Here is a 23,875-nt window from a genome sequence, read left to right as displayed (position 1 = left end):
GAGCTTCATGCTGAGTAGGAGGGAATAGATCTCAGGAGGTAGTTAATTTATGGGGAGAAAATGAGGAGGAGGCGAAGCTTGAAGAACTGCAGGGCTCCACAGGGCTCACAGGGCGGGTGCAGTAGGCACCAGATTTACAAAGACAGAGGGCTTTTAGTCATACAGTGGAATATTGTTTGTGTGTCCCTTCCTTTTTAATCTATTGGACAAATATTTATTTATTTAAGACATTCTATGTGTCAGTGCCATGGGGACACCAGTGGTGAGGAAGACAAATATGGCCTCACTGTGTTGCAGCTTGTAGACAGGTGTGGTGCACGCACAGTAGACAACAAACTATGCAGTCTTGAGCATTAGGTCTTTGAGATTGAGTGGTCTGAGTGATGACTACATCATTGCCAACAAGATGTGTTTTCCTGCATATTTTACTTGTAAAATTTTTCTTTTGGAGGACTTGAGGACAGGTCTTAATTTTCCTTCTAGAATCTTCCCATCAGTATTTCATCCAATATAAATATTTTACCATGTGTTTTGCTGAGTACTAGGGACATAAAAAAGAAAAAGAAGTAAAGATTCCACTTGGGCCATTTTTTTTTTTAATTTTTATTTATTTATTTATTTGTTTATTTGTTTATTTGTTTATTTATTTGTTTATTTATTTATTTATGGCTGTGTTGGGTCTTCGTTTCTGTGCGAGGGCTTTCTCTAGTTGTGGCAAGCGGGGGCCACTCTTCATCGCGGTGCGCGGGCCTCTCACTATCGCGGCCTCTCTTGTTGCGGAGCACAGGCTCCAGACGCGCAGGCTCAGTAATTGTGGCTCACGGGCCCAGTTGCTCCGCGGCATGTGGGATCTTCCCAGACCAGGGCTCGAACCCGTGTCCCCTGCATTAGCAGGCAGATTCTCAACCACTGCGCACTTGGGCCATTTTTAACCCCATTTTTTCTTACCTTCTCAGGGCCTTTTATTCACTGGTCATCTTGTATCTGGTAAGATAATGCTAGCTGCAGTAATAAAACGCTACAAAACATAGAATGACTACATCTCAATTGAATTTCTCACTCATTTAAGCCCAAAACATGGCAGGCACCTCTGTTCCAAGCAGTGATTCAAGGACCCAGGGACCTTTCATCTTAGGGCTCTACATTTTTCAACTTGTTTGCCATACTTGCCTTGCATTTGTGGATCAATGTAGCGCTAGGGAACTAATTTCATCTGGCTCTAGGAGTGGAGCATGTAACATAGACTTAGCTAATCATTGCTTTTCATAACTGGCTATGGTGTTTGGTTCAGGACCAAAACAAGCCCAAGTGGAGTTAATCACATGACTTCTCAAGAAATGCTAGGGCAAAAGCAGTATGCTTTCCTCCCAGACAAAAATGAAGACACATTCGTCAGGATTGCTACAGTCATTTTAGGATTACAAAGAGTATGTATGAATGTGCTGGAGGAGCTGGTAAGGAGGAGCTGGCTAAGATGGGACCCCATCCTGCAGAAACAGAGCTGGGAAATGGAGATAAATCAAACCTTGGTCATATTGTTTGAGAGCTGGATGAAGCCTTTCTTGAAGTCATATTATTGTTTAGTTAAACTAAATCTACATTATTTTCTAAACATTTATAGTAAGGAGAAAACTATTTTTTGTTCAGGGAACAAATATCCTTGTTAGGAAATATGAGAAGCCTATAGACTTATAGTTTAAGCTGGTATTAGTTTTTTGTTTTATTTTTCATTTTTGTTTTTTAATTTAAAAATGATATTTATTTAACTTATATCTTTTGTAACACCATTTTCGGAGCACATCTGAAGTCCAAGTGTTCCATAGTGATTAAAAGCAAGGGTTTGGAACCATTGTTTTTGTTATTTGCAACAGAAAATATTCTTACTGGTATGTTAAATGCCTGCTATGCTGATTTTGACCCCAACAAATTAAATATATTCCTTTAAACAACTGCAGATTACATTTGTTTCTTATGTAGATCTATGTATACATTAAGTAGTTGCATGTACACATTATGTATACATTATAATTGGTTGCATCATATGTAGGATATTTTTCAGCAGAAGACTTAATGGATAGTAGTGTTAACTTCAGTTTAGTGTCCTCTTGAGGAAAATGCCTCCTTTCATATTTCCTGGTCAGGGTAGTATGTGTAATGCCATACTTTTCCCTCTAAATTAAATAAATCTTGCTTGGACTTCCCGCTTACCAAGGTGAACAGAGAGTACAAAATTGGTAATTTTTTAGATCATCTTTTTTATATCTAAAGTTTAAAGCAGTCCCAGGGCTTATAGGGGTCCTGGAAACAAATCCTTGAGTCTGCATTTACCTGTCTTCCCCTCTCCCATTGCTGCTTGGGTGATGGTCTTCTGCCTCTTCTTTAGCACAATGGTGCAGTCTAAGAGAGTGTAGGTTTGCAACCTCAGGAACTTCCTGGGTGAAATCTGAAACTGGCCCCATTCTCAGAGGGAAAGGACAGACCAAAGAATGAGGCACACTGCTCCAGATTGGTAGGTTTAGCAAGCAAAGGAACTTATGTATGAGGCTTGTCTTGAGCGGCCACAAGACAAGTAGATCTCTATACCTGCCCACCAGGGTAAAAAGTTTATACAGAGGCCTTAACTGGGTCCGTCACATATTCTGTGCAGATGGTCTCAACAACACATTGCTCTCTCAAGACTGTCTTCTTGAAAATGGTCCCACTGGGGGAACGGTGGGCAGAATGTACATTCCAAGGCCAAGGGAGGGGGTGAGGAACCTCTGATTGCCCAGGTCCAGCTCCTGGGTCAGCCAGCTGTCACATCCTCTTGATGACCTCCACCATCCTAACCAGGTCACTGTGTTCCTAACGAAGGTGGGTGGCTGCTCTATTGGCTCCTTCCTTTGGGGCCAGTTCAGTCTCCTTACCTGAATTCCAAGGCCATGACCCTTGGTACTTTGGCCTTCACCAGCATCCATGGAATCAAACCCAAATGAGGTTCTGTCACCTTGGAGGCCAAAATCTTTGTATCCTCAGTGAATCTAGACACCCTCACTCTATTTAATCTTGCCTTAACAACTTCCCAGGAGTACCTTAATCTCTTACCTGGAAGCACAAACACTTCTACTCCTTCTCCTCTGAGATTGTTTAGTCTATTTCTTTGTTCAAGGCCTCTTTGTGAAAACTACGCCTGAAGAAAAGGCACCCAGAACTTAGCATAAAAGTCTGGCTGTGAGGTACAAAGGAAATGTTCCTTTCTATTCTTTTGCTGATGAGAACACAGCAGCAAAAAAGCCAAGAAACCAAGTAGTTTCTCCATAATTCTCTTACACTCATCTACCTCCATCTTCCACAATATATGCGAGCTCATCATATATTTTAAAATATGCTTTTAGGTCATTATCCTTGTTAGAATCTTATGACATCTTAGTGGTTCTAAACCTACTGTATCTCCAGGAAAGATTCTGAGGTTCTAGGCTCTTTCAGTTTACTTTAATCAACATTCGTAACAATTAATCCCTGTGCCCTCCAACCCTAACCTCCAACACAGATATAGGCTTGTGTACCACCTTGATGCTTCGGATTGTTTTAAGATTTGTTTTCCAATTACCTTGACCATATCAAAGTAACATAAACATACACTCAGATTTACAAATATATCTATGATTAAAATAAAAGTCATTATCACCTTGTCAGAAATGTACCCCTCCTAGTGATGTCTTTTACCTCTGTTGACCTATGAAGACTGTTTTCACTCAGGTATCTCCTGAAACTCCTCTAAAGTGTTAAAAAAACTCTGAATTCTGTGACCTATAGGAAAGGTGGCATATAACTTATTGTCCAAACCAGTGCACTTCAGAAAGGAAGGGGGCACTATTAATAATTATTCTAGGACAAGAGTTATAAGCCACTGATGTCCCAGGGAAACCAAATATATGGTCACACTGCAGGCGGGGGGAGATAGTGCATTTTCATGTGACATCCTGGGGTAACTCTGAGGTTCCTGGTTTAATTAGATTGCATGGGGAGTCAGCTGATGGCCGTCTGTGTATACAGGTTTCTATCATTAGGATGGACGCTCAATGAGTTAAGTTGAAGTAGCTTATGGGAAATTTTTTTAATGTGATTTGACTCAACATTTGGGTCACACCAGTTCTGGCCTTAATATGTTGCAGCACTTTTATTGTGTGTTTCTAGTGAATTGCAAGCTGTGTTAACCTGCCATTTTGTTCTAATGACTCTAATGACTGAAATTAGTGCCAGGCAATGAGTTTGGCGATGACAGCATAAATGGTACTGTCACATTTCTCATTTTACTAACTCTGTATTATTTCAGCCATGTACAGTTAACCCACTGTATTTTATTTGCAAAGCACTCTTAAGTCACCAGCATTATTATTTGACTTTTAAAGTACATCCATTAGTGAATTTTTTGACATATGCATATGTTAAGAAAGAAATTCACATTTTAATTTTCCAAGAACTCTAATTGCTGGTCTTAGCAGTTCTTCAATATCAACTGCTGAATTAAATAAATAGGTCAAGGCTGAAAGACTTGCAGCAAAGGGAACATTGAGTCAAATCAGTCTAAAATAAGATCACATTTTCATTAAATACCCAAATGATGGTTGACTTTGACTTTGTATCTCCAGCACCTAGAACCACAGCTGGCATGTAATAAGCACACATTAAATATTTGTTCAAAGAATAAATAATATTCTTTACAGCTTGCTTTAAGATATTTGTGGCATGGGTTTTTTACTCTCAAGCATTCTGTGTTAAATATCTATTTATAATAGTCCTGTCAATGTGTTGTGTGGAGACTTGCAAATCCCTGGCTTTCTATAATTATTATTATTTTTTTATTTTTTATTTTTTTATTTTTTCTAAAGCCTGCCTTTTCTCTGATTTGCATATTGTCCTTTAAACAAGGCCTGGGAATGCACAGTAAGACTGATTGGCATACTTATACTACTTTATATATTCAAATTTTTACTTTATGATTATACTTGCTGATACTAGGATTTTTAAATAGAAAATATACTCTATTGTAAATATTTTTGAATATATTAGAATCATAATATCTTGCTAAACATCAAAAAATCACATTTATGGTCAATTAATACTATGGATTATGTATTTCTCATAACTCTAAATCTTTGTTTTGTGTAAGCCATCTCTCTTTGAATTTTTTTCTTTTCTTTTAACATCTTCATTGGAGTATAATTGCTTTACAATGGTATGTTAGTTTCTGCTTTATAACAAAGTGGATCAGTTATGCATACACATATGTTCCCATATCTCTTCCCTCTTGCGTCTCCCTCCCTCCCACCCTCCCTATTCCACCCCTCTAGGTTATTGATTCAGTTAATCAACAAGTTCTGTAAGGCTGTAATTTGCAGCATTAGTATCCTTTGCTTCAGTAGAACATTTTCCACATTCTTCTTTCAGTTATAATTCATATTCCCCCTGACTTTCAGATTTGTCCTTTGCTTCTCTTGTGCAGTCCAAGAAACCAGATAATGTAACCAAATCTCCCGTTTTTGCTCCATTTAAAGTTTTAGCTAGGGTAGTGTTTCTGTGAGTCTGGTTTCCAAATGAAATCTGAAGTGCTATGTTAATAAAAGAAAGGGACAAGGGAAAATTAGTAGTTAAATCTTAAAAGATGATTTCTTCCTATGCTCAGTAGCCTACATGAGAGCTGCTGTCTGTCCCTAGAGAGATCATTTACAGATGGAAATATACATACTTTCCCCATACCTTTGACATATCATCAAAAAAAGGGAATATTTTCTCTAGTGAGAAATTTTATTGTAAGGTTTCATGCCTACCCTATTTGAATTATAGTTCCTATATGTGAATCATCTCCTTTATCATTATTTAGATAAACTTTCTCTTAGGAGAAGCCAGGGTGACCTATGTTTATTTTTTTCTTAATCCTGTTTTTTTTTTAAATCTTTCTCACCTTTCAGGATACTAGTGCTCTCAGTTCTCTTTATCATAAATCAAAATATTTATCTGGGCTAATTATGATACTAGTAATTTTTACTTTAGTGTTCATCTTAATACATTTTCCTCTTTGAAGTATTTGCATTTTAACATTCTTTTTTTCTTTTTTTATTGAAGTATAGTTGATGTACAATATTATATGTTAAATATTATACATTGTTTCACAATGTTTAAAGGTTATACTCCCCTTATAGTTATTATAAAATATTGGCCCTATTCCCTGTGGTTTACAATATATCCTTGTAGCTTATTTTATACATAATAGTTTGTACCTCTTAATCCCATACCCCTATATTTCCCCTCCTATTTCCTTCTCCTCATTGGTAACCACTAGTTTGTTCTCTATATCTGAGTCTGCTTTTTTTTTTTGTTTGTTATATTCACTAGGTTGTTTTAGTTTTTAGATTCCACATATAAGTGACATCATACAGTATTTCTCTTTCTGTCTGACTTATTTCACTTAGCATAATACCCTCCGAGTCCATCCATGTTGTTGCAAATGGCAAAATTTCATTCTTTTTTATGGCTGAGTAGTATTCCATTGTGTATATACACCACATCTTCTTTATCCATTCATCTGTTGATGGACACTTGCTTCCATATCTTGGCAATTGTAAATAATGCTGCTATGAATATTGGGGTGCATGTATCAGTTTGAATTAGGGTTTTTGTTGGTTTTTTTTTTTTTGATATATACCCAGGAGTGGAAATGCTGGGTCATATGGTAGTTCTATTTTTAGTTTTTTGAGGAACCTCCATACTATATTCCACAGTGGCTGCACCAATTTACATTCCCACCAATAGTGTACAGGGGTTCCCTTTTCTCTACATCCTCACCAACATTTGTTATTTGTGTTCTTTTTGATGATAGCCATTGTGACAGATGTGAGATGATATCTCATTGTGGTTTTGATTTGCATTTCCCTGATGATTAGTGATGTTGAGCATCTTTTCATGTTCCTGTTGGCCATATGCATGTCCCCTTTGGAAAAATGTTTATTCAGGCCTTCCGCCCACTTTTTAATCAGGTTGTTTGTTTTTTTTGATGTTGAGTTGTATGAGCTGTTTATATATTTTGGGTGTTAACTCATTGTCAGTCATATCATTTGCAAATATTTTCTCCCATTCAGTAGGTTGTCTTTTCATTTTGTTGATGGTGACCTTTGCTGTGCAAAAGCTTTTAAGCTTAATTAGGTCCCATTTGTTTATTTTTGCTTTTATTTCCTTTGCTTTAGGAGACAGATCCAAAAAAATATTGCTACAATTTTATGTCAAAGAGTATTCTGCCTGTGTTTTCCTCTATGAGTTTTAGGGTTTCCGGTCCTACATTTTGAACTTTAATCCATTTTGAGTTTATTTTTATATATGGTGTTAGGGAGTGTTCTAATCTCATCCTTTTACATGTAGTTGTCCAGTTTTCCCAGCACCACTTATTGAAGAGACTGTCTTTTCTCCATTGTATATTCTTGCCTCCTTTGTCATAGATTAATTGACCATCCTTTCCAATTTTAGCCATTGTCTTTATAAATGGAATTTTAGGTATCAGGGTAGAAATTATGTTTTGCTAGGAGCCATACCAACTCCGTAACACATGCACACGCCACCAGGCCCCACACACCCCACAGACTTGGGCACCAGCCTGTATGTGGTTATGGATATTTTAGCTAAGAGTAAGGCTAAGCCGTCTGTCTCTTACGACAGAGACTTTATTTTTACTGTTCATGTTTTCATGTACCTTTAACAATTGGATCTTCTTATAAGTGAAGTATGACTTGGTTTTATCATCTGGCCAGTATTGGGAATGGGTCTATGGAAGCAAAAGGGAATTAATTATATGGAATTTATGCAGCATCGTTACCATTTGCCTTACTTAAGTAGTTTCAGTAAATGAACCAAAAACATATTTGTGAAATAAAAAGTAGCAGGTAATAGTGTTCTAATTAATCTTGTTTTCATGCCAGCCTAGTGAGTGATCTCTGTATACCAGATTCTCATACTAGTATTGTTTGCTCTAGGTTGATGATATGGGGGTTGTCTTGGACTTCATCATTTATGTACAAAAGAGCAAAAAGGACATTAGATAGTGTTTTCACCCGTAAGACAAGTGCTAGGGCAAAGACTTCAGAATATTTGTGAGATAATAGAGATTCACTAAAATAAAGCAAAGCTGTATGGATTTTGAGTTACAGTGTACACTGATTTCCAATAATATTTATATTGCAGGTCAGTTGCTTCGGTTAAAAATGTTTCGAGAGGATCATGGATCATGGATGACAATGTTCTTCAGCACAATTCTCTTTCTCTTCATATTTTCTCACATATACAACATGATTCTTCTAATGGATGGGAACATGGGGTAGGTTGTCTTTCCCCTTTCTACTGTGGTGAGTGTTATATTTGAAACTTGTAAGAATTCAATAATTTTTTAGTTTGTAGTAGTCTAAATCTTCGTTACAAATATTCTACCCTAATAGGGATAATCTGTGCATTTTCCTTAAGACATTTAGAGTCTTTTATCCAAGAAGCTTATTGCATTTTGCAATACTTATATAGTGTTCCTTATTCTTTAGGTCTTCTCTGTGGAGTAGTTTGAGAGCAGGTAGTAATTTCATTATAGTGACAGAGAGTATGAGAATCAGGAAATCTTCTTGACTTGTTTATAATCACACAATCAGTAGAACTGTCCTAAGATGTAGCTCTCCAGGTTTGCAATTACATTGCTCTACAATGCGTGGCTAAATAAAAGTGTTTGATACTGGTGACATTTTTTTTTTTAAACTCTCTTGGCAGTTCCAACAGAGAGACCTTTGTTATAAATGGGCCTTTTTAAAAGTGGGCCACCCTGTATTAAGTCCAAGGTTGTAATCTATACTTATCAAATCACTAATCAAATCACCATGGCATGAAGATGTGCTAACAAGTAGATTGTAGATTTTTTTTTTTTAACTTTCTCCAGTTCTTGGTTTGCTCTTTACAAGTTTTAAGGGCAGAATGTAAGGAGAATGTCTTAACTTACAGCTTTAAGAATTAGATTAGTGACAATAAGAAACCACTTTAGAAACTTGTTGTACACTGAAGTAGTTCCTCTAGAAGGTTTTGATCTATCCTCCCCAATAGATTGGAAAGCTAGCTCATATCCTTTTCTTCTAAATGTAGGCCAGGCAAGACTGCCGGCCAGTTCTACAGTGCAATTATTTTGATGTTGTGTATAGATTTTATCCACCACTGTTCAGTGCTGAGAGGGGTAACTCAATTAAAATTTTATTGTTTTTTTCCCACCATTAAAGAGATGAATAGTAAAAGAAAAGCAGGTACTTCACAAGGTTTATACTTTAGTCCATACTAACAAGTGGTAAATTCAAGAATGTGATTGCAGATCAAATGTTCAGGCTTTAGGAAGTTATTAAAATGCTTTGTCTGTAATTATTTCTTGGGCTTCGAATGACGCCATTCCTACTGGGTCTAATTTTAAATGGTGGAGTTACAGATTCTAACCCATGGCTAGTCAGAATAAGCCTCAGCCTTAGAACGGTGCCTGTATAATGGAAGCGGGTAATGGTGTTCTTGGATTTATCTAACACAATCAAAAGTCTCTCTGAGAGGAACTGTGCATTCTCAGCCCTGGGACCAGAAGAGGAAGTGATCCATGTAAAACTTACTCTTTTTAAGCTGTTGCTGGAAATAAAATGTTAAATAGTATATGTACATAAAATATATCCTTTGCTCTGAAGTTGACTTTTCATCTAATTCTACTTTTTTTTTTTTTTTTTTTTTATATGGAGCTAATGAGGTCTGTGCTAACCAGAAGTGCTTATTCTGAGGAAAGAAGCAGAATTAAAAATAATAAATTAAATGCAATAATAGATATTCCCTGGCACATTGTAAAACAATCAACAGCTGATAACAAAGCTAACCTTAGTGAGAGCTAACAGTTATTGACCACTCAGTAAGAGACACGAATTGTTTCAAACCTCACAATGACCCTCTGCAATAGGTATTTTTATTATCTCCATTTTACAGATCAAGAAACTGAGGACCAGAGAGGTTTTGACACTTGCCCAAAGTTACATTATAATTAAATCTCTATTTTAAGCAGTAATAGAGAAGGGGTTGAGCTATTAAGTAGTGAATTCTAGTAATACAGCCTGCTCTTAAGCTAGCACACATTTGATGGATGGTTGATCTTGTTACTCAATCACCATATGCCTATTAGCCTTTCTTTGTATTTTTATCATTCAAGCTGAATTTGAAAATTGAAAGAAGTAGGAGATATGTGCAGGAAATAAGAAAAGGGTTAGCCTAGGATTTATGTGTATCCGTCTTAAGTAAAATTGAAGGTGATTGATTGTCTTTTATTCTCAGATTACATAAATTCCATATTCTTATGTAACTCTTGAACTCTTCACCAATATGCCTCATCTTTGTTGAAAAGGATCTTTGCTTGAGAGGACACCTTTAATGGTGCTACTTTTTAAAGAAAAATCCAAAGCAAGGGGAAAATGGTTTAGTTCTACAGATTAAAAAATTAAATCTCCATTTATAAAAGGTGTATTATCAACAGTTACAACACACGCCATTTGAACTAGTGAGCGCTTTAATGTAGGAATGCAAACCTGGAGGAAAATCAGTTCTTAGAGCAGGTGGATACCACTGTGCCTTTGGGGTAGAAGCACCATGTTACCTGAGGCATTGCCCTATCCTGTTTAGGGCAGGGAACAAGGGAGCCAGAGGGTACAGAAAGGACAACAGGCTCACAGATGTCATGATTGACTGGTTTTCTATCAGAGGATTGCTGGTGGTAGAGAGGAATTCTGGATTCTTTACACTGAATCTGATTTGCATTGGGGATTTCAACCTGTGCTGGTCTGTGGCTCTTTCTAGGAATATTGGTCTAGAACCATTCTGAAAAGGATTTCAAGGATTTTCTATGATGGCTAGACTTGTGTTTATGTATTTTAGAACTCCTTTCCAAAACAGAAGCCGTTAGGCCTACAGAGAGTGGATTTAGGATTTAAGAAAGGAAAAAAAGAAGTTTCCCTAGAATGATTTGCTTTTTTCCCTCCCTTCCCCCCGCCACCGCAATTTTAGAATTGTTTGTAAATTTAGTCTCAACCAGAGTCCCTTGATCCCTTGTTACCGAGAACAAAGTCCCTAGGTTTATCTGATCAGAACTGATAGTTTTAGCCAGAGCTCGCTTGATAAGAGTCAAGCTGCGAGCTCCTGGAGCTCTCATTACAGCGAGTGCGCTGAAGTGTGCACTCACTCATGGCTTCAGCCATCTGTGGGGAGCCAGGCTGAGAGGCAGTGAGATGGAGAGGGAAAGAGGGGAGTTAGAGATGTGCTGAAGGGACCAAGACAATCCCTATTTCCTACACTCAGGGGAAAGTCTCCTCTCACCTTTGATTCTCCCTCCACACCTCCTGCCACCAAAGTGCTGCTTTATTCTTTAAGTCACCAAGATGAACTCTATTCATCTTCCATAAATGTGTGAGGTCATAGGTGAGGGTTCTGCTGCAGAGAAGGCTCTCATCCTGGGTGGAGTTTTACATCTAGACATTTTATGAACAACTTCCTTTTTACAAGGTGGCAGACTAGCTAACCTGAAGCCTCTCCTCCTACAAAACCTTCAGGAATGCTGAAAAATACAATGCAGCCTTAGACTTTTTTTCCCTCTTCATTTAATATTATTTGCTTATTTTTATTTTTTAGATGCGATTAACATTGACTGATTGAAATATAGTTGATTGACAATATTATGTCAGTTTCAGGTGTACCGTATAGGGATTTGACATTTGCATACATTATGAAATGATCACTATGATAAGTTTAGTAACCATCTGTCCCCATACAAGTTATTACAATATTATTGACCATATTCCTTATACTTAATATTACATACCTGTGGCTTATTTATTTTATAACTGGAAGTTTGTACCTCTTAATCTCCTTCACCTATTTTGCCCCCATCAATTCCCTCCCCTCTGGCAACAACCTGTTTGTTCTCTGTATCTATAACTCTTTTCATTTTGTTTTGTTTGTGTCTTTGTTTTGTTTTTTAGATTGCACATAAAAGTGAGATCATATGGTGTTTGTCTTTCTCTGTCTGACTTATTTCATTTCATGTAATACCATCTAGATCCATCCATGTTGTTGCAATGGCAACGTTTCATTTCTTTTTTTTAATGACTAATTGTATATGTAATACCACATCTTCTTTATCCATTCATATATGGATGGACACTTAGGTTATTTCCATATATTGGCTATTGTAAATAATGCCGCAGTGAACATAGGGGTGCATATATCTTTTCAAATTAGTGTTTTTATTTTGGGGGGTAAATACCCAGAAGTAAAATTGCTAGATCATATGGTAGTTCTATTTTTCTTTTCTTGAGGAGCCTCCATACTGTTTTCTATAGTGGCACCAGTTTACATTCCCAGCAACAGTGCACGAGGGCTTCCTTTTCTCCACATCCTCACCAATGCTTGTTATTTGTTGTCTTTTTGATGATAGCCATTCTGACAGGTGTAAGGTGACATCTCATTGTGGTTTTGATTTGTATTTCCCAGATGAGTAGTGACGTTGAACATCTTTTTATGTGCCTGTTAGTCATCTGTATGTCTTTGGAGAAATGTGTATTCAGGTCCTCTGCCCACTTTTTTTTTTTTTTTAATTAATTTATTTAATTTTTGGCTGTGTTGGGTCTTCATTTCTGTGGGAGGGCTTTCTCTAGTTGCGGCAAGCGGGGGCCACTCTTCATCGCAGTGCGCGGGCCTCTCACTGTCGCAGCCTCTCTTGTTGCGGAGCACAGGCTCTAGATGCGCAGGCTCAGCAATTGTGGCTCACGGGCCCAGTTGCTCCACGGCATGTAGGATCTTCCCAGACCAGAGCTCGACCCCGTGTCCCCTGCATCGGCAGGCAGACCCTTTGCCCGCTTTTAAATCTGGTTGTTCTTTTGATGTTGAGCTGTATGAGTTCTTTGTATATGTTGAATATTGACCCCTTATCCAATATATTGTTTACAAATATCTTCTCCTATTCAGTAGGTGGCCTTTTCATTTTGTTGATAGTTTCCTTCGCTGTGCAAAAGCTTTTTAGTTTGATGTAGTCCCATTTGTTTATTTTCACTTTTTTTTTTTAAACAAACAAGTTTTGTTTTTGATTTTTTAAAAAATTTATTTATTTATTTATTTGTGGCTGTGTTTGTTAGGTCTTCGTTTCTGTGCGAGGGCTTTCTCTAGTTGTGGCAAGCGGGGGCCACTCTTCATTGCCGTGCGCGGGCCTCCCACTATCGCGGCCTCTCTTGTTGCGGAGCACAGGCTCCAGACGCGCAGGCTCAGTAATTGTGGCTCACGGGCCCAGTTGCTCCGCGGCATGTGGGATCCTCCCAGACCAGGGCTCGAACCCGTGTCCTCTGCATTGGCAGGCAGACTCTCAACCACTGCGCCACCAGGGAAGCCCTATTTTCACTTTTGTTTCCCTTGCCTGAGGAGACAGATCCAAAAAAGTATTGCTAAGACTTATGTAAAAGAGCATACTGCCTATGTTTTCTTCCGGGAGTTTTATGGTCTCAGGTCTTACACTTAAGTCTTTAATCCATTTTGAGTTTATTTTTCTATGTGGTGTGAGAAAGTAGTCCAGTTTGATTTTTTTTGCTTGTAGCTGTCCAGTTTTCCCCAAACCCTGATAGACCTTTTATAAATGCATAGCTGAGCTTACCCAAAGATAAGGAAAAACCCTGAGGCCAAAAATGAAGAAGGATCTGAACACCAAGGCAGTGAGCCTGTGAAGTGACACTCAGACAGTGACTCAGGAACTTGAGTTTTAACTTTCACATTTGCATCAGAAACAAGGATCTGGGCTTGTATAAGTGAGAAATTGAAACAGAAGCCTCCACATTAGATGGTCCTGCAAACTGCTACCGAGAAAGGATGGACTGGAAAACATATATAACCACTAACACAGGGAACATCAAGAAGCTTGTCTGACTTAGATTGGGCTTTGGGTAGAACACAAAAATCTTCCAAGAACTCATAGCCACAGGTGTGGTTTTATGGTTTTCATATACATTTTCCTTTGGACTTTAGAACCCTCCACCCCCCACCCAAGTCTCCCTGGCTGTTCTCTTCTCCCAGTTTCAAGTTTCTACTTCTCTCTGGAGTACCTCCCCAACCCCAAATAACTTCCAGAATTCCTCTGTTTCCTTATACAGAGCAATTTAGTTCCCTCCAAATTTTGTCCACTTTGATTTATCTGGGGCTTTTCCTTTCATAACCAAAATCATATTAATGCATGTTCCCATCAAAAGGACCAATACTCTAAGATGAATGCTGTTGACTTCTCAGAATATGAAGGGGCTGCTGCCATGGCATTTTGCAGGTTTTAAAAATAGCAATTGTCCTTTCTCCTTTCATTCAGCTGTGTATTTAATTAACTGTCTCTTGGGAGAGAAAAACGAAGATACTCAAAGAAAAAGGGGCAAAGCAAGCAACCAAGTTAAAATTAGGGTTATGTAGTAATCATGGTTCAACAATACAGTGCCTTGTTTACATACAGGACTGAAGCTTCAAGGCAGAGAGACATAAATAGGAAAGAAACACGAAACCATTTTCTCCTACAGTTAAAGGACTTGATTAAAATTGATTCTAAATGAATCTCTCTCCAATTTTTAAAATTTCCTCTGTGTTCACTAGGTGCCTTAAAGCCAATCTATTAGAAGTTCTTTATGGATAGAAATGGAGAGCTCTGCTCCCAAGTCCAGATTGAGGACTTTACTGACAGAAACTGAGTGAGACACATAGGGCTGGGAAGGGTTTTCAGTGTTTGGACACTTCACACCCCTTTTGACGTTGTCTTTCTGAAGAACTTCTTAGTCATGGAACATTTTAGCATCCATAGTGTTACGCCCTAATTTAGGAAAGGCTTGCCTGGTCTTTTCAAATATACCAGTCCCCCACAGGATAACACGTGTGTAATGTGTGAGAAATGAAACGGTGGGAAAGAAAAGCATTTGCACCGTGGTTGAGGCTTATAAAAAGATTCTGAAAGCAGCCACTTGATGGCAGCAAAGGGCATGTTTTCATCACTGATTGTTTCAATGTTATCACTGGCAGGTTTTCTCTCCTTCGAAAAGAAGACTCTTCCCCCTTCTGAATTTCTGAAACTTGGTGTTGAAATACTTGCTCTCTTAGTGTTTGATGGCAATTTTTGAGAAATCCACATAGTGAGCTCTCTAATAAGCACCTATTTCGTGATGTGCTTGGCCCCCTTTTACGTTCTAAAACAGGTTTAAATAATAGCGCATATAAACATCTGTATGCACACATACACATCTATATGTTTATAGACTTATTCCAGTGTTACAAGGATAAATATCGTGTTTCTCACTGAGGAAATTAGACACTTGACTCACTGATAAAAATTCCTCTATGAACTAGAATAAGTGTCCAAAGAGTGCATACTATTTAGAGTAGGATATGAAGAAGCTGATGTTTTCTAGTGTTAATCACAAAGAAAAGTTTTATTTTTTCCTGATACAAAGCCTTTTCCAGAGGAGTTTTACAAATATTAATTAATATATCAATATGTGTTAAGTATTGCAGGGACAGAATTTGAGAAATTAAGACAAAGTGATTCAGGCAATTTCAAAAAATAAATATTAGTATTCATATTCAGGACCTGAAAAAAATGGAGGTAAGAATTAGGTGATGAGTGTAATGAAAATGGAGTAAATTCTGTCTCTTCTGTTTTCTTTCTGATAAGTTTTAGTAAGAACTTGTACGGAGCACTCACTGAATGATCGCCGTGAGCACAGTGGGCGCTCGGTTGAGGAGAGGAGACAGGAGGGAATATTTGAAATGGACACTCTCTTAACATCTAAAATGCATGGCTTTTAAGCACAGAGGTGGCAGCAAAAGCAAGCAAGGAAAAATAAGAAAAACAAGTGAGAGATTGGCCTAGACTACTTGTCTATAGGTTGCATGAAATTGTTCAAGATCTAATAATGCTTTGTAAAGTCCATGTGTACAGCTGGCCTAGGCCTTAGCCTGTCACTCTCTTATCCTCGTTTTTATTTTTTGTTTTTGTTTTTAAAGAATGACCATACTCTGGTTCAACAGTGTGTCCATACATTGTATCAGAAAAAACTCTGATTTATAGCTTCAGTTTCTCTTGTCAGGGATGTATGTTTCAGCACATTATTTTGCCCAAAGCTGAATTATCCTTTAATGGAAAAAAATCAGGTGAGATTTTACTACAGGCAGTACTTTTTTCTTTACTAAATTCACTACTTTTAAAACCTTCACTAATGCTTTCAGATTCCTTAATCAAACTTTTCCTCTTTCTAGTCACCACTAGTCTAGAAATAGGAGCCCTGGTACGTGTTTTTATTGTTAAGAACTGTGATTTTCATTTGCTTTTGCTCTTCAGCACAAAGTTGGTTGACCTGCTACCACTGTTTATACCGGTAGCTTCATTCTAAGGAAGGAATGTTTGTGAGTTTTTTTTTTTTTAAGATTTTAATTTATTTATTTATTTTTATTTTTGGCTGTGTTGGGTCTTCGTTTCTGTGGGAGGGCTTTCTCTAGTTGCGGCGAGCGGGGGCCACTCTTCATCACGGTGCGCGGAGCCCAAGCTCCAGACGCGCAGGCTCAGTAGCTGTGGCTCACGGGCCCAGTTGCTCCGCGGCATGTGGGATCTTCCCAGACCAGGGCTCGAACCTGTGTCCCCTGCATTGGCAGGCAGACTCTCAACCACTGCGCCACCAGGGAAGCCCTGTGAGTTTGTTTTGAAAGATGCTAAATTTATTTTGGGAAATGACAAGACAAAATTTAAATTGTCTTTAATAATGTTAAACTATACAGTTTTTGTATGACCTAAACTGACAAAATAACTGAAGTACAAATGTATCCATTTAAATTGTAGTAAATGAAAAAAGGGATCTGATGTTACTTTCAGTGGCATGTAATAAAACACTGAATTTAGGGATGGGTAAAGGATGGAGGCCTGGGGCAGGGTTCAGGAGCTGGGGTGGGGAGAAAGCCTAGCTGTGTTAGTGAAGCCTGGAAGTACTTGAGTCAATGGCTGAAAAGCTTGATTGGCTGCTAATACAAGGCTGAATGCAAATTTTGCTAGAGTGGTGCTTTAAATAATTTGTTGGCTTCACTCTTAATTAGGCTAAACATTGACTTGCTTGTACGTTTAATTCACAATAATAGCAGAATTAATTACTAAGGCTGGGAGGAAGGGGCAGAGCTGGTTGCCCAGAATGGGCTCTTGAGAAGAAAAGCTGGAAATGAATAGCCGAGTCTGGTCAAGACGGCTGACCCAATGGGGTACTGGGGAGAGGGAGGGAAGGAGGGAGGCTGGTGAGAAAGAAAGGAAGGGAGAAAGGGAGGCGGGGGGAGAGAGAGACAGACAGGCAAACTTATTTAGCCAAAGGCAGTATAGCAACAGGGCTCAGGTGGCTGCTTTTAATACTATTGGTTGCACGTTACTTGGTTTTGATAGTACAAGGGTAAAATAGCGCAGTGTGCCCAAATTGTCACAGGTTTACTGTTAGTGTTGTCTGCATTGATGAAATTTTAAAACATTAATGAAAAACACAATCAATGTTGCATCCTTATTACTCTGTGGCGTACATTATCATCTGTCCGGAATCGACATTGATTTGACACACTTAGGAGGTATTCTGTGATCATTGTTCATAGTTGCTTATTTCAACTCTCTTATTAAATAGTTTATCAGCTTGTTACTGGGGAAGAATTCTGATCCAGGAATCAGATACCTGGGTTGGAGCCCCATCTTAGCTACTTACTGGCAAAAATAACTCAGAAAAGTTAAACAGTTTCCTTTTTTTTTTTTTAGAAATTGGTTGTTGTGATAGGGTTCTTATTAGTATTAGTGTTATCAGCATCATCATTATTATTATTAACCTGGGGGAAATGCGTGCTTCTAAAGTGGAGAAACAAACTAAATTAAAGATTGCTAAAAATCTTGATTGCCTTTAGTTTTGCTTGGTATGGAAGGCAATGTGGTGTAGTAGAAACAGCATGGACTTTTGTCCTGACACCCTGTATCTGTGTGACCCTAGGGAAACTTTACTTCCTGAGCCTGAGTTCCTCCAGCATACAATGGGGATAATGGTACCTACCTTAGTGTTGTTGTGACAATCAGAGATAACAATGTATGCAAAGCAGTTGATGTGGTTCCTGCCATGCCGTGAGCTCCTGATAAATGCTAGTTGCTGTTATAATAACAAAACATTTTAGCTTCTCAAATCTTTAGCTCTCATTAAATATCAGTTGTTATAGTAACAAATACTTTGGTTAATGTAATGAAATGACATAATTTATGGCAATGATCTTATTACATTATAATCAATTATAATAATTACTATCAATTTCATAAAAAATGCCCAAATCAATGCCTGGCACCAGTAGGTCTTCAATAAGTATTAATTTCCTATGCCATGAAACATCATACATAATCTTAAATTTACTTGACTTAGGAGTGAAATTAGTACATGGAATACATAGCACCTGGCTCAAATGCTATTGGAACACATCTTTATGAGTGCGCATAAGCTATTCTTTCTTTTGTTTTTCATCAGTGAAAAGTAAATACAGAAAATGAATATTTCATTAGGATTCAGAAAAGCAAATCAAACACATATTAAGTTACTAAATGATTATTTGCTAATTTTGACCTTTTTGAAAGGAGAGGGGAAATTTGGTGGAATTATGGCTGACATCATGTAAATTAATGACATAGTGGTCTCTGTGTGTGTGCATGTGTGTTGTGTGTGTATCCATTATCTACAGACTATATAATAATAAACATCTTTAGGTTCCTTCTCAATTCCTTTTCCTCAGTGGTGAACATGCAGGAAATAAATACTTTCCAGACATGAAAAACTGATGTATATGATAACCCAAGGTTCAAGGTTTACCAAAAGTTGTATAGTTAAATAAATTAATAAGAGATGACTCAGCACTAGCTTAGAAGTGACATTTCTGTGACAAGTTATCCCATTTGTAATCTATTAACCCCATAGTTATTCTTGAGGGATTGATGAAAAGCAGTAAACAGAGTTCTATTGATAAAATATTTCATCATTCAAAAAGTTCCTTGTTCTAGTAATGTCAATGGCAGAATAATTATATACACTGCTCTGGCAGCTTGGTTCAGAATGTCTACAACCTCTTTCGCACCAGAGCAGGAGGATAATGACCTTTTCATGGTGGAGAAAAGCAAGCCTGCCTGAGCTCTTCTCGAGGGGAGAATCACATTGGAACTGGTTAAATTCTCTCTATTTCAGTTTCCTTTAGGCTACCATGAGGGTACCCTGACACTCTACATTTTTTTTTTCTAGAGAAGCAAATGTGCATAATACACTGGATTAAGTTACTGTCAAAAGACACAGAAGAGCATAATAATAATTGCAATATTGAAATTCCTTAGAAATGGGATACCCAAAGACAGATCCTGATTAAAGCAACATATTAAATGAATATTCTTACCTAATTAAAAAAAAAACTATATTGCATCCTTTATAATAAAAGATCAATAATATAAAAAAATTTGAAGAAAGTAAAAGGGTATTAGATTTTGACTTATATTTTGTAGCCTACATATTTTAATTCTCTCTCCTTAAAATACATATTTTAAAAGATTAGGAGGATGGTTCTCAGGTATGTTGAAAAGTGCAAAATATTCAACATCATGTGCAGTTAACAGGAAAAAATATGTATCACATATAAAATGTTTATATTCTTTTAGCAAAAAAATTAATGGATTTGTTTGCTTCAAGACTGTCCATATACTATATTTAATGTGTATTCTGTTATTTTGATATATTATAAAATATACATTATATATAATAGTATATATTATTCAGTATACTGTTATACACATATATGTATATATGTATAAAATGTTAATTATTAGGTAATCAAATCTATTTATTAATTAAGTCATTTACTTTTATTAGAGTTTGATGTGTAAACTTAAAGCTAAGCACCCAAAATAATTCACTGATGATAAAGTTATGAGTAACTACCCAGGGAGAAGAAATTGCAGCAGTATGTATGTTCTGAACCTTACAGAGTCATCTTAATTGAATATGTGGATATTCATAAAACTGAGAAATAAGTAAGATTTTTTAGGTGTTAAACGAGTAACAGATGTGATATTTATGTTGGGATTATGTCAAGTTAATGCATACATAGGGTTCAGAAAAAGGAGAAAGCTAAGTCAGCTTCTTAAACAATTTAAGTGTCTGGAGAAGATGGCGTTAATCATCATTTCACTACACCGTCTACAGTGGAGTCAGTTTAGGGTAAGTTTATGAAAATTCACTGACCTAAACTAGTGAAGAAGCTAGATTCGTGCACCCATTTGGTGAATTGCTTCTAGGGAATTTACCTATTACTTAGACCCTCAGGCTATGGGACAGTTCTTAATTAAAATTCATGATAGCGGGACTTCCTGATGGTCCAGTGGTTAAGACTCCATGCTTCCATTGCAGGGGGCATGGGTTCAATCCCTAGTCAGGGAAATAAGATCCCGCATGACGCATGGCAAGGCCAAAAAATAAGTAAATAAAATAAAATAAAGTTCACAATAGCCATTTCTCCTTATGTTTCTTAGGAACAGGGTCTCAGACAAAGTCAGGCTATTGACACTGTTAATTTCTCTGAGCTTGGCCTCATTGATTAAAAAATACACTTTTTGAGTACTTCCTTTGGATACCAATCACCAGTTATAGTTTAGAGACTCATCTCCCTGAGATCAAAGAAGTTTCCAGAGCTGGTTCAGGAAGCAGGTTACGGACACATTTAATCATAGCCAGACAATGAGTGATGATGTATTACAAAGATAAGGTAAGAATCTAGGACTAGGAGATCCAAGTCAAGGTTGGCAACAAGAGATTATCTGTCATGGTTATAGACTAAATGTATAGATTACTTAAGAGTCAACAACAGTTAAAAAAAAAAAAAGAATCAGCAACAAGGTAGAGATAACATCAGGAGTTTTGGAGTGTTTAATGATCACTGTGTACCCTCTTCCCCAGCCTCCCAATTTTTGTGTACAATATGAGGAAGTTTATAGACTTCATGTTGAGAGCCACTGAAGTAGGTATCTCAGAATTAGGACACTAAATAGGAGGCTCCAATGAAAAGATCTTAAAACTAAGATATATCAATCAGGAGAGGTTAGTGTCTGTCTCTACTTCTACTTCTCAGTAACAAATGTATTGTACTTCTCCTTCCTATGTACATTGCCTTTAATAGCCTTCTCTACCTTCTAACACACAGTGTCTTTCTTCCTATGAAGGGAATAGATATATAAACTTATTTTTTAAAAAAATAATCATCCTGTGATTTGACATAAAAGGCAAAGATGAATTTTTCATCAAAAGCTAATACTTATTCAATTGTATATGGTGATAATATTAGATGGCTGATCAGGATGTTAAGTGTGCCATGACTGATCAGAGGAGAAATCTGTTTGATAGCAGGAAGGAAAGATATCCAGGTTAGTTAGATTGGTGATTAGTATGCCCTTGGTTTGGTTCTTGTCTATAGCTAGTATACATTCTGATTTGGTGAATACATCCATTCTGATAGGTACTTCTCATGCCAAGTCTGTTCTAAACACTTTGAATAGCATCCCTGGTTAATAGAAATAAATGAGTTAATTTAGTGAATTCGGGAGAAAAGACACAGGTCAGTGAGATCTTAGGAAGATATGGATAAAATGTATAATAAGTCAGAGGAATTATGAAGTGTCTTACCTTATTATGACTACAAAAATGAGATGAGTCAAGAACACAGAATTTGATCAATTAGAATAAAGGAGCCAACTGAGGCTGAATTTACACAGTCCTTCTGGTTTCCCTGGCAACAGGGCCCACTTCCCAAGCAAGTAATGTTATAGTATGAGTGAAGTAATAACTGGAGGTAGGAGAATATGTGTTCAAGTCAACTCCTACTTCTGGGAAAGTTAGGGGAGGAGTTTGCTAAAGGCAAAGGATGAGGTCATGAGAAGGGAAGAATTTAAATTAAAAAAGAAAAGAATTAAATTAAGGCTGAGCTTGAAAGCTTCTGGGCATAGTACTGCACATAGCAATGTTTCTTCCCTGATTTTGCTTGAAGCCAGGGTAGATAGTAAATCGCATGGCTGAATATCTACATTATCTTTTCCATCATAGCCCAGAAATGGCACTGAGAAATGGTGATCTGTGTAAATTGGCTTGGATTGGAGCCATATGCTGTGTGGATAGCTCTGCCTGCTTTTACAGTTACCCAGGAAGTTCTCATTTGCCCAGAAGGATCAAGAGGCAGTCAAAACAGGCTTGCCCATATATTTCTGTGAGTTTAGTTTACCTTGTTTTTAATGTTTCTGTAGGTTTTATTTTTCCTTGCTAAATACATCTTTTCAAAATCTGCTCAATGGTCTGAGCCTTTTCCACTTTTATTAAATGTATGTCATATGTGCACCACTGCTTGGAGAACTGAGAGCCTGAGAAGAGTCCACAATGGGACAATGAGAACCTCACTCTTTCAATTCTATTTTTCCTTCTCTGAACCTTTCTCACTAGAAAAAGAAGAGGAAAAGGGTTATTCCCTCCGTCCCACTCTCTATAGCTCCCTAAACAAATTCCTATAAAAAACAGAATAGAAATAAGGAAAAAAACCCCACACAGTATTACCTAAAAATAGGATGATTTTATAATTTATTATCCAAACCAGAACACTATTGGAAATGAAGGGGAGTGCTATTAATAGTAACATGAGAGAAAAGGCATAAACTGTCATGTTCAAGGCTAATTGAAATGTATGGTTACCCTACCTAAAATCAGTAGGTGATAACAGAGAGATCAGGTGGGAAAGAAGATCATCTGGGGATCTTCTAGAAGAAAGTCTTGGCCTTGATGCACACTGAGTATTTGAGTTCCTGGACAGTTGTTACTAATTTGCAATCAAGTTCTATTCTAATAAGGACCATGAGATTCTTCTTTTTAGCTACATTGTGTTTTATTGTTTTGGATTGGTGCCCACTTTTCATTACTTTATCTTTGCAGTATTTTCTAAAATAACTTGAGGTATAAAAATTACACACAGTAAATTGCACATACTTAAAGCCTTCAATTTGATACCACCCTCCTGCCTTTCCCTGCCCTGACCTTCATCCCCGGGCACCTCTCGTCCTTCTATCATTATAGTTTAGCTTTCTTTTACTAGAATTTTATAAATTGAATCATACAATATGTGCTTTTATTTGGTCAGGATTCTTTCACTCAGTAAGATTGAGATTCATCCATGTTGTTGCATGCACTGACGGATCTTTCCTTTGAATTTGTGAGTAGTATTTCTTTGTATGAGTATACCACAATTTGTTTATCCATTTGCTTGTTGATGGCTATGTGGGTTGTTCACAATTTTGGGCTATTTGAGATTATTTTAATATTAAAGATCTCTTGGATCTTTTCCAGAAATAATCTGTATCAGGTTAAAATGTAGGAAGAATGAGTTATTAGGCAAAAAACGAAGTGATAGGGATCCATATTCATAGTGGAGCCTCAGAAAGGGCCTTAGTGATTGACCAAAGAATGGCCAAGGTTAAGGGCTGATTTCTGCACCCATGGCTATAGTTTAGGAAAATTAAATCAGTTCCCTTTTGCTTAGGGCAAAGCAATGAAGCACCATTTTCTCATCTTAGATCCCAACAGGAGTGAAGAAGAGTCCCTGTAATGTGAGAAAATGACTGCAACTGTGTGCAGTGGGCAGTGTCTGAGATGGTCCCAATGATCCCCACTCCTGGTGTTCAAGCCCTTGTGGTCCCCTCCCATTGAGTGTAGGTTGAACCTAGTGACTCACTTCT

At 37.4% G+C, this 23,875-nt stretch overlaps 1 protein-coding gene across 2 annotated transcripts in view; it reads left to right on the top strand.

Moving 5' to 3' along the window:
- TMEM117 (transmembrane protein 117) overlaps positions 1 to 23,875 on the top strand; it is a 534,621-nt gene that overhangs the window by 86,175 nt on the left and 424,571 nt on the right. For both annotated transcript variants that reach the window (XM_061205138.1, XM_061205139.1), the window contains one exon: positions 8,212 to 8,344. In XM_061205138.1, the coding sequence (XP_061061121.1) occupies positions 8,212 to 8,344 (133 nt within the window). The remainder of the gene's footprint in view (positions 1 to 8,211; positions 8,345 to 23,875) is intronic.

This window comes from Eubalaena glacialis, chromosome 11 (genome assembly GCF_028564815.1).
Source record: "Eubalaena glacialis isolate mEubGla1 chromosome 11, mEubGla1.1.hap2.+ XY, whole genome shotgun sequence".
Taxonomy (NCBI): Eukaryota; Metazoa; Chordata; class Mammalia; order Artiodactyla; family Balaenidae; genus Eubalaena; species Eubalaena glacialis.
This window is presented reverse-complemented; position numbering and strand designations above follow the sequence as displayed.